Source organism: Arvicola amphibius, chromosome 5 (assembly GCF_903992535.2).
Source record: "Arvicola amphibius chromosome 5, mArvAmp1.2, whole genome shotgun sequence".
NCBI lineage: Eukaryota > Metazoa > Chordata > Mammalia > Rodentia > Cricetidae > Arvicola > Arvicola amphibius.
Window position 1 is genome coordinate 24,865,088 of NC_052051.1, and position 11,994 is coordinate 24,877,081.

General features: G+C 53.0%; 1 protein-coding gene across 1 annotated transcript; it reads left to right on the top strand.

Annotated features, from left to right (window-relative positions):
• The first annotated feature begins 492 nt into the window (after nt 1–492).
• On the top strand, nt 493–6,085 carry Tcf15 (transcription factor 15). Its single transcript, XM_038332154.1, has 2 exons — nt 493–1,005; nt 6,011–6,085. Exons 1-2 carry the CDS (start codon nt 493–495, stop codon nt 6,083–6,085), a joined length of 588 nt encoding a protein of 195 aa, XP_038188082.1.
• The last annotated feature ends 5,909 nt before the right edge of the window (nt 6,086–11,994 follow it).

Consider the following 11,994-nt stretch of genomic DNA (forward strand, 5'->3'; position numbering starts at 1 on the left):
TGTTTACGCTTGTGAGCTCGTTTAAAATGCAGTTTCCTGGGCCACAATAGAACTGCTGAACGGAGCATAGCCTAGTCTGAGAAACTTAGTTCAAAGCCCCTGGCCGCGGTTCTAACGGTACACCGGAGTTGCTAGGATACTGGATTCGACTTTTGAGCAGGGGACTAGTCTTATAATGGGAAGGAGTAAACGGTCTCCCAGAAGTCCGGATCTGAGCCCCTGGTCATCTCAAGCCCAGAGCATTAGGGAAGGGCCAAGAGTTCGGGGCCACTTTCAACTTGGGGGACCCAGAAGCAGGCGCATCGTCATTGGCCGGGGCGTGGTGGGGCGGGACGGGGTGGCGTCCCTTTGGCCACGCCGGGACCGCCTCGTGATTGGCTCCTCCCCCGGCTATAAGGCGGCGACCGGCCAGTCCGTGGGAGCGCGCGGGAGCGCACTGCGGGGGCGGCGGCTCGGGGAAATAGGCGCGCGGAGGCCCGCGGCCGGGCGCCCATGGCGTTTGCGCTGCTGCGCCCGGTCGGCGCGCACGTGCTGTATCCGGACGTGCGGCTGCTGAGCGAGGACGAGGAGAACCGCAGTGAGAGCGACGCGTCGGACCAGTCGTTCGGGTGCTGCGAAGGGCTGGAGGCGGCGCGGCGCGGCCCGGGTCCCGGGGGCGGGCGACGGGCAAGCAGCGGCTCGGGCCCGGTGGTAGTGGTGCGGCAGCGACAGGCGGCCAACGCACGCGAGCGGGACCGCACACAGAGCGTGAACACGGCCTTCACCGCCCTGCGCACGCTCATTCCAACCGAGCCGGTGGACCGAAAGCTGTCCAAGATCGAGACGCTGCGTCTGGCGTCCAGCTACATCGCGCACCTGGCCAACGTGCTGCTGCTGGGAGACTCGGCCGACGACGGGCAGCCGTGTTTCCGCGCGGCGGGCGGTGGCAAGAGCGCGGTCCCCGCCGCCGACGGCCGTCAGCCGCGCTCCATCTGCACCTTCTGTCTCAGCAACCAGCGCAAAGGGGTGAGTGCACAGCACTCCTGCTGCAGCCAGATCGTCAGGGTTGGGGGCGGGGGCGGACCTCCCAGGAGCCAGGGACCCCCTTTGAAGCTACCTCGGAGTAGCGGTGGTGGCGGTGTCTCATGCCCTAGAAATAAAGTGCAGCAGAGCCTCTTGCTTAACCCACAAACAGAAAGCGTATAGGGAGTCCAGTAAGCTCCGGTCTGACTTAGTTGCACCTTGAGAGGTACCCGCACTCTGGGATCTTCCTCTTTGCCTGATGCTCGTCCTCTGGGCAGGTAGCTGGTTGTTCCCTCAGTTATCGCTGAGGCGCTTCAAATAAGGGTACTTACAGGAAGCAGGCTCTGGGTTTACTAGGTAGCAGGCATCACTCTGAGCTAACATTGTCCCTAATAAACTGTTCCAGATCCTAAGGCTTGACCCAACAGTAGGAGACTGGGAAGAAAATGGCGACATCTCTACTCCAGAGCCCGAGGTCCCAACACGTGTGCTGGAAAGGGTCCTTGAAGAGTGCCCAGCCCCAGAAGGATATAGGGTTAGGAAGGGACACCATCGTCTGCTTGTCTCTAAGTTAAGAGACTGGCTGAGCACTGGGGAGCCACAGAAGTCTCTGGGGCCTCCTAGCCAAAACTGCCCAGGCCTGCTTGGCCCCTCAGGCTCCCACCCTTTCCAGCCTGGGCTTGTCTTACAGCGAGGAAGCCTGCCTGTGTGACTTAAGTCAACAGCTACTGTTTACACCTGGAGAAACTGAGGCTCAGAGAGGCTTGCCTTACTTCCCACGGTCAGTGAGAGAAAGATCATGGGGGCTGTATTCAGTCCCCTTCAGCCCAGCACACTGGTCTCAGCTCCACCCTGGGAAGGCCTCAGTGGCCTAGCTTCAGACCAGTCCTCTGGCTCAAATTCCCAATGTCTTCCCAGCACGCAAATGCCTCAGCTTCTCTGAGTGAGTCTTCTTAACCTCTGAGCGGTAGGTACCCTTTGGAGGGTCCCTGTCAGTGCCCCAGGCTGGGGAGGGAAGTCAGAGCTGGGCCTTCAGGTGTGCACCTGGGATGAAAGGCTAGCTGGACACACCACTCCTTTACAGCCATCCTGGTCAGCTTCCCTTAACCACCCAGCAGCTGGCTTCTGTTGGCTCTGAGAATGTACCCAGAGAAGCAGATGTGGTTCTCTCAGGACAGCGTCAGGGGCAGAAAGGAGGACGAAGATAAGGATATTATGGTTTGATGGGACTTTGAGAGCCCAGGAGAAGCCCAGCCCCAGAGTGGGGCTGCAAAGCTGTGCTAAATCTCTAAAAGATGTGTGGAAACAGAGGCGGGCCCGCGGATGAAGGGTGGGAAAGGGTGTTTTAGAGCGTGCATGGTAGGACCTGGGTTTGCAGACGAGGTCTAAAGCAGTGGCTCTCAACCTTCCTAATGCTACGGTCCTTTAAGACAGTTCCTCCTGTTGTGGCGACCCCCCCCTCCAACCATGAGGTTATGTCGTTGCTACTTTGTAACTGTCCTTTTGCTACTGTTACGAATTGCAGTATCAATGTCTGTTGTGCAGGGTATCTGATACATGACCCTTCTGAAAGGGTCATTGACCCCCCCCCAAGGGGTTGTGACCCGCTGGGATAGAACCCCTGCTGTAGAGAAAGAAGTGGGAAGATGTTAAAGGCGGAGGTAGACCGTCACGGGGACAGGAATCTTCCAACAACAGCTGTGCTGGGCACTCTTCATTGAGGTCCCTGAAGGAGCAGAGGGAGCCCTGTGGCCATCCCCACCCGCTTGGGACAAGGCTGCCTTGCCTGAGGTGCCCAGGAGTGGTAGGGCAGGATTAATACTCTGGCCTGGCTAACTGGAAAGTAAAGTAACAGTAGGAGGGACCTGTGCCTGCAGGCTGCCGAGAAGGTGCTGTGCCCACCACCACAGCAGTCTGTTTATTCTTTTTTTTTTTTTTTTTTTTTTTTTTTTTTTTTGGTTTTTCGAGACAGGGTTTCTCTGCAGCTTTTTTAGAGCCTGTCCTGGACCTAGCTCTTGTAGACCAGGCTGGCCTCGAACTCACAGAGATCCGCCTGCCTCTGCCTCCCGAGTGCTGGGATTAAAGGCGTGCGCCACCACCGCCCGGCCACCACAGCAGTCTGAATGGGGGCTCCTTTGTAGCACTGGGGGGACTGTCCCATGGTTCACAGTGACTGGCCTAAGCCTGACTGCTGCCTTGGAATCTGTCTGTGGGATCAAGAACCCAACCAAATTTGGTCGTAGAAGCCATGCTCAGCCACACAGGCTCCTCAGGGAATAGGCCAGGGGGTGATTCTAGCCCGTGCTAGCCCCTCCAGGACTTGTCTGGAACATTCTAGGTGTTTGGGTGAGTCCCTGCACACTCCTGAGCTCTGAGGTTAAGAAACTCCAAGGTCCCCGACCCCACTCCTTCCTAAGCCACTCCTACCCCTCTGGTCCTGCATGGTCTGGGGTTGGGGGTCGCCATGGACACAGTCCCCTGCATCCCCTTCCTGCTCGGGGATGAGCTAAGACTACCTTTGTGGGTAGCAGTACCGAGGGGAAAGTGGGTTCATATCTCTGCCTTGTTTTTCCTTCTGTCAACGGGAGCAGAGCCGGACAGGATCCTTTTGTGAAGCTGGTCCATATAGTTGGTGTGCCCAGTTCAGTAGCAGAGGCTAGACAAGGTGCAGGAGGTGCCCCTGGAGGGTGTGGTCATCGTACTCTGAATGTTTATTGACCACTCGCTGTGTTCTTCTGTACTGAGCTCTTCTTGGTGGGTGTGGTGACTCACACTGCAACCCCAGCTATCCAGAAGGCTGAGGCAGAAGATCCCAGGTGTAAGGCCTGCAGGGCAGCTTAGTGAGACCCTGTCTTGAAAAGTAAAAACAAGACTGGACCCACAGCTCAAAAATAGAACACTTGTCTGCCACAGACAAGGCCTTCTCTTTCATCCCCAGTACCATACACACACACAAAGCTTTACCTGTTGGCGTGTGTCACCTGTGTTAAAGCTTGTTTACCCTGTAAAGTAACACCTGCTACAGGTGAGGAACCCGAGGCTCCGTCCGGCAGGGCATCCGTGTTAGAGCAGCAGTGTCTCACTCTGGACCTTATTAAACCTCTTCCTGGGGTTCTTAGCAGTGGATACAGCTGTGTTCGCAGTCCACTGCACCTGGAGGGGTGTCCATTCCACAGATGAAGAAACTGAGGTTCTGGAGGGTGAACTGTCCCAGCATTCCCACGGAACCCAGTTCTCTGCATTGACCTCCAGACTTAGGGTGGGAGGTGTGGTGTTCCTTGTCTCTGAGGACATAAGGGTGAAGGGGAGGAGGGAGGTTCTGTCCCCTAGCCTTCCTCTCCCTGCCCCATCCACCCTTCTCAGCTTCTCCTGCCAGAGTCTGTCTGAGAAGCCCAAGCCCCAGGCTCTGCTGGGACCATGGCCTCAGGCCTCAAAATAGCCCTGCCTGTGAATGAACATACTGTCCCTGGGCCCGGAGAGCCTCCAGGGAGGCTGGGCTCACATCTGGATGGATCTGCCCCAACCTGGGCTGGGGCAGAGGCAGAGCTTGCAGATGGTCCACTGGGTCTCTAGATGAACTGAGGTCACTGCCAACTCAGCCACTCCCAACCGACGGAGCACTTACTGCGTGCGATATTCCGTTCTATATGGGGCCTGGAAGTGGGGCAGCTTGACAGGCAGTGGGGTGCTCCCCAACTCTTACTAAACAGCTGGTGTCTCCGGCTGGAATCCTCAAAAGAAGGAATGCTAGGCACGGGCTTGTAACTCCAGCCCTCAGATGAAGGACGGCTGGAGCATATGGAGTTCAAGATCCACCTAGGCTACAGAACTACATACCGTCAGAAAGCAGAAAGACAGAACCAGGACTGTGAGCTCTCTTGCTCTCGGTGAGGGTCTAACCTATGGGCAGCCTGAGCACCTTGGTGTGAGGGGCAAGGCTGAGGACTGGTGGCTTCAGGGACTGCCACCTTTAGCTTGAAGCGGCACTGATTGGCACTGCAGGATCCCAGGCCCGGGCTGGAAGAATGCTGTTTTCTGCCACTTCGTGGGCTCCAGGCCTGACAGGGAAGCAGAGGCAAAGCTTGCCTCCCTCCTTGCTTTGCTCCAGGGAATGTCCCAGACAGTAGCAAGTGGGAAGCAATCATAGAGAAATCTTCTTGTCAGACCAGTGCCAAGGGTATGCTGTCTGCACAGGAGAGACCCTGGGTGGAGGCAAGGAAGCCAGAACCCTGTCTGATTTTGAGGGTGGCCTAGACAGTGGTTGGGTGCGCACACGCTAGCGCGCATGGACACACACACACACACACACACACCTACGTCACAGGCAGCACCTGAAACTGCCAGGGGGTTTTCCTTGCCCCTTAATGTAAAATATGCTTTACACTGTGTGAAAATTGTATGGCTTTGGAGTGTAGTTCAGTGGTAGAGAACCTACTTGACGTGTTTAAGATCTTGGATTTAATCCCCAGCAACTCCTGCCCCAAACATATAGGCGTGTGTATTATATATATGTATTCAATCTGGAGGTTTTGTTTTCGTTTCTGTTTTTTGAGACAAGGTCTCATATTATGTAGTTCTGTCCAGTTTGGAATTCACTATGTAGACCAGGCTGGCCTCAAACCCATGGGCACGCCTCCATGCCTCTGGGCTTCCAGGCATGTGCCGACACACCCAGCATGTATTAGACTTCTTAGGCAGAAGACCTTCAGGTAGGAAAGGAGTGGGTAAGTAAGCTGTTGTAAAGGAGGGGTGCCCGACCCCAGAGGGGTGTCGGGGTGCCCTTCAGCAATGGCTCACACACCTACTTCCCTCTGTAAGTGGCATTTGCTCCCCTCGGCCGCTGCTGTTGTCCCTAAACACTGTCACCCCATGAGGCTTCCTGACAGCCCAGAGCCTCTTCTGCCTTTTCAACAGAGAACTTACTGTGTGGCTGAATTTTATCAAGCCTCTGTTGCTGGGCACGTAGTTAGTTCCCAACTCATTCCTGACCCCTCTTTCTCTCCTGCAGGGTAACCGTCGTGACCTTGGGGGCAGCTGCTTGAAAATGAGGGGTGTAGCCCCCCTCCGAGGGCCTCGGCGATGAGCCTGGGTCCCTGCAGTGTTTGCTTCAAGAAGAACTCCAAAGAAAGAGGCCAGGAGCCAACCCCTCATTGGACAGGGGAGAAGATTCCAGAAGCCCAAAGCACTCCTTTGTGTAGGGACCAGAGGACAATGGCCTGGACACAGGGCCCAGCCTGGAGAGCCACGAGGACCCATCTAACCATCCAGGCCTAGCTGGTCAGGGACAAGGCAGAAAGTTCAGAACACCAAAGACTATTTTGGAAGTGTGTGTGTGTGTGTGTGTGTGTGTGTGTGTGTGTGTGCGCGTGCGTGTGTGTGCATGTGTGTGTCTACGTGTGAATGTGATATATGAGAGAATTAGTGGGGTTAAAATAAAGGTATTTTTAAATAAATGATGTGTATCCTGGCTAAGTAAGGGGAGGGATGTGGACAATGGGACAGACCCCTCTCTAGGACTTAAGATTGTAGCAGCTGTGGCAAAGGCATCTCACGGTGGATGGGAAGCTATAGGCAGACTTTCCTCCCAGCCTTCCCTTGGTTTGTTGTTATGAATACCTTTGGGTAGTGACCAAAGAAATCCACATTTTATTTATTTTTGAGTAAGGAATAGAACCATGGTTCAAATTCAGAAGCTCCTAGCAGGCTTGTGGTGGAGTCTGCCTTCACCATTCTCTCCAGGCTTCCTGTCACGGAGTTTTTGTGATGTCTGCCTGCCCCTCAGTGGAGCTTGCTACTGTCTGGATCAGTTAGGAAAAGGTCCCATTCTTTGGCTAGCTGTTTACGGTGCCTTCTGTGAGTGTGTCTTAGTGTGACACACACGCCACCAGGCCCGCATGGTTGACCTCAAGTGCAGAAGGCAGAATCTTACCTGGTAACGTCTTAGTTTTGGAAACTGGTATATGAGAGGTGACACCCTGAGGTCTGTCTGCTTTTAAAATCCAAAGCAGGGGCCATTGAGATGGCTCAGCCAGAAAAAAAAAAAAAAAAAAAAAAAAAAACCTTGCCATGGAGCCAGGCAGTGGTACGTACACCTTTAATTTCAGAACTCGGGAGGCAGAGGCAGACGGATCTCTGTGAATTCTATGAGTTTGAGGCCAGTTTGGTCTATAAGAGCTGGTGCCAGGACAGGCTTCAAAGCTACAGAGAAAGTCTGTCTTGGAAAACAAACAAACTTGCCACCAAGCTTGACAACCTTTGAAACCCACATGGTGGCGGGAGAGAACAGTCCTCCACAAGTTGTCCTCTGACCTCCACAGTGTATACACACAAAATAAAATGTAACAAAAGGGAGGGGCAAAGCAATCCTTCCCTCTCTGGGTGGTGGGCCAGCAGCCCTGGGAGACAGTGCCCCAGTTTCCCCTTTGCAAATTCATCTGAGAATAGGGCACAGACAGCCTGGCCCCTAGAGTCCAGGGAAGTCAGAGGTTCTGGTCTCTGGCTCAGCCTGGTTGCCTATGAGGCCAGGATCAGAGAAGCTCAGAGCACGCAAGGAGGAAGACTTGGAGAGGCAGGACCAACCAGGCAGCCCCCCTTCTCTCGGCGAGGGACATTCACACACCTCTGTTATGCTCTTATTTAAGTGAGCACGTTTCAGTTCATGTTTACTGACTGCTGGCTCCCACGCCATGTGCTCTGATCCTCTGGCAGAAGCCATGTTGCAGCTGACAAGACAGTAGCCAAAAGCCAGCTGTGTCAGTCTCCACAGGATCAAGCCTAACCCACCCAGTCCTCTGTAGACAAAACAGGGTCGACAGGGGGACCAGAACTGTCTGCCCCTTGTCATTCAGGCTGGAACCAGTGGTGCAGCCCCACACTTAGCCTATTAGCATGGGACGTGAAGGAGGAGGGTCCCCCAGGGGCCCTGGTGCCCAGGAGACCTACCCCACGCCCTCTCCCTCAGTTCCCGTGTCCAGGGACACTGGTCTTGCCTGTCCTGTGTCCCAGAGCGCCCACACTTCCCCTCCGGGAGCTAATTAGGAAAGCACATTGCTCTCCCTGCGCCTACCCTGCTCCAGGTACCGCAGCCTCTGGCAAAGCCACAGGAAGAGGACTATGACCTTGTCAATGGCAGGAAACCTGGGAGGGGGGCAACACAGACACTTGGGTGCTCTGGGCTGGAAGACCACTTCTGCCACCAGATTTGCTGGTTGACCCGGGAAATGCTGCTTGACCCATCTGGGCCTTCCCTATGTCTTAACAGGCCCTAGCAGGAAGAAGAGAAAAGGGAGTGTTTTGCTTTGTGCAATGTGTTTTTTTTTTTTTTTTAAAGAGCTCTGGGGCAGTGAGCAATCAGCTCCCATTGCATCAAATAGTAAGCAAGGAAAGACACACACCTCCCTCAGCCCCCATCCCCACAAGACAACAGCTATGAGGAGTTTCCCTGCGTGTTCTTCCTGGAATGTCCTGTGCTGGTTTCTAGCTCTGCAGAAAACAATAAATATAGGTTTCTCCACTCATCTTTATCATAAGAGTTCAAGTTCTTCATGGCTCTAGAAACATCATCCATCCCAAAGACAATGGCAGCTTGGCCTGCAGTCCTGGAGAGTCTGGTGCACACACATGTACAGTTGCCCACAGCCACCAAGTTCACGCTCTCAACTGCTTCATCCAAGTGGGAAGTACTTTACAGTCAATGCAGTAAATTCTCACCACCCACTTGCACCCGTGGACATGCAGGTGCCGGAGACATGGATATCGGCTCCAGAGTGCACAGGTGAAAAAGCGTGTCCCCCAATCCTGACAATTAGTGGCCTTCCCCTCCTTCTCCCCCAGCCGCCAGTCCCAAGGCAGTAACTGCTAAGCTGGGTCTTGATCTATGTGTATGGTAGGCAGGTTATGCACAGGTGTGTTTGGGGGGGGGGGATATTGTTTGTGTGTATGCCTATGACTTGCCTTACTTTGCACAACAATAACAGAATTTTGCACACTCTCGATTTTTCTCCTCGCAGTATAGTCTTTATGATTTTTCACAGAACCCTTGATGTTCCAGGAGCCGCTGCACCTTTCGTAGCTGCGAACTGGTCTATCATTTGTGGCTTGTTGTTTTTCCAGGCAATGGACAGTTAATGTCTGCCAGTCTTTGTGAGCTGCAAGGCCAGGCCAACACGCATCTCGGGAGAAGCATAGATATGAACCAAGACCTCTGAGAGTCATTTTCTTAATGGAGCTCACACTTCCCCCCAAACTTGCCCTGACAGCTAGCTGGAGCCAGGCCACCTTGATCCTAATGATGGCAGCGTCATCATCCCCCCTCCCCCAGACACATCACTATGAGAATGTTCTGTGTTCACTACACAATGAGGAAATGGTAGCCAGACGAGCAAACAGCCAGAGGCTTCCCAGAGAGACCTGGCCCCAGTAACCCGGGACTCCCTCCCTGCTATGCCACAGGTTGCAACTGGACCTCAAAATCACTCCAAGCCTGCCAGGCAGTGGTGGCGCACACCTTTAACCCCAGGACTCAGGAGGCAGAGGAAGGAGAATCTCTGAGTTGAAGCCCTACCTGATCTAAAGAGCAGGTTCCAGGATAGCCAGGGCTACACAGAGAATCCCTGTCTTGGAAAAAAAAAAATAACTCACAGCCACCGGAAACTGAGCCTAGACAGGAACAGTGGTGGGCCAGGATCACTTAGCATTTGAAACTGAACAAGACTTATAACACGGATTCTTACCCATGTATGGTTCCTTGATTGTGTCCTATTAGGTTAAATTAAGATAGATCTAAAATTAGGGTTCAGTCATAGAGCTCATGCTTCCCATTCATGAGGTCCTGGGTTTAATCTCCAGCATCCCAAAATTAAAAAATAAATAAATACGGCAAAAAAGTTTCCAACAGCCATGAAGAGGAGGATCACAAATCAAGACCAGGCTCTATAGACAGATCATGTCAGAAATGAAAAAAAAAGGGAAGGAAGGAAGGGAAGGGAAGGAGAAGGACGGAAGTCAGGCAGGAAGAGACTGGTAGGGAGGGAGAGAGGGTAGGGAGGGAGGGGAGGGAGTTGGGAAGAGAGAGAGAGAGGGTATGAGAGGGGCGAGAGGAGAGAGATGGAGAGTAGCGAGAGGAGAGGGAGAGAGTAGGAGAGAGAGAGAGAGAGAGAAACGCAAACAGAAATTTACGAGGTAATTTGAGTTTGCTACAGTTAGGTAAAGAACAACCTCTGATTAAGCATTAAGTCTTCTAGCTTAGCAGTGGTTGCACACGCCTTTATCCCAGCACTCGGGGAGGCAGAGGCAGCGGATCTCTGTGCATTTGAGACCAACCTGATCTACAAAGCTAGTTCCAGGATAGGCTTCAAAGCTACAAAGAAATCTGTTCTTGGAAGAAAAAAAAGTCTTCTGGGGGCCAGAGTGATGGTTCGTGGTTAGAACACTGCTGCTCTTCCAAAAGACCAGGATTCAATTCCTAGCACCTACATGGCTGCTTACAAGCATCTGTAATTCCAGTATTAGGAAATCTGATGCCCTCTCCTGGCCACTCTGGCATCAGGCACACACATGGTGCATAGACACACTACAAACAAAATACCCATACACACAAAATAAATATATCTAAAAATAAAAAACCAAGAACTAAAATAAAAGGCAACCAAAGCCCAGAAGCATGCAGCTAAGAAACAAATCATCTAGTTAAAAAAAATAATAAGCAAGTGTCTCTCTTGGGTGGAGGAGCATGGTGCAGGCAACACTGCATCCTCAAATACATCCAAAAGGGGCAGGTGAGAGAGCAGGGTAAAGCAAAGGTAAGTCAGGAAATCATTGGGTAGAAAAGACCCCGGGGTAAAAGCAAGGGTTGCTAGTGCCTGGGTGGTAAAAGCATTGGGTCTTGGAGGCACAAAATGTATAAAGGGTTCTCTGCAGCCCTTGTCCCATCCGTATGTGTATACAGGATTGCAAAACTGAAGGACTGGAGCCAGGCTCTTGGCCCATGCTGACCCAAGGGCCGCCAAGTGGTTTCTTGGCCCCTCTAACTCACCCGGTCCATTTAGTCTGAGAGAGGACAGAAACCCCCAGTGGACCCAGGTGTCCCTGCCCACGACTCTCAGGCCCCCATGCCCTCAAGAGGCTGAGATGGTCCTGGCCCTTGGGGCCTCCTGCCACTGTGATTTATGTCCCTGTGAGCCTCAGCAGCTGTACGCTCAGGTCCCACTGGGCAACCGGCTCGGGGGAGCAGGCTTTGCTTCTCAGCGTGTCTAATCCAGACCAGACTTACGAACCCCATGGGTCTGGGGTCAGGCTCCCAGAGGGCCAGGGTCAGAGGACAGGCCAGCAGGGCCTGGAAACTAGGAGTCGCAGGCTGGAAGCAAGATCCCTAGTCTGGTTTAGGTTGACTACCATTTCTGTGTGATCCAGGGTGGGTGTCTGCCCTCTCTGAGTGTTGCAATGCCTCCCTAACATAGCCTGCACGCGGTGAACGAGGAAAGCTTGGTCGCCTGGGAGAGAGCTACCTTAGAGGGACAAAATGCAGGCAGCGTTTCTTTTATCTCAAGGTTAGGCTCTCTTATAGCCCAGGCTGGCTCAGAACTCTATGCATCTGAGTTTGAACTTCTGGCAATACTGAGCTCCTAATCTACTTCTCAAGGGCTGGCATACTGGCTTATGACACCATGCTCAACTTATATGGTGCTGGGAATTAAACTCAGGCCTCACACAGAGAGACAGGCCCTCTACCAACTGAGCCACATCCCCCAAAGAATTGTTTAGTTTTTAATAACTACATCACCTCACATCACCTGTTCTTGTTTTTTGTTTTTTGTTTGTTTTTTGTTTTTTGGGTTTTTGTTTGTTTGTTTGGTCTAGACCAAGGCCCTGATTTGAGTGACTTACATAGAGAGCTTCATTTGACTTGGAAACATACACAAGTAGGTACTGTTGCCAGCCATGCCCAGGATCACTCAGCTAGAAAGAGTTTAGTATCGTAGACCAACTTCCCTA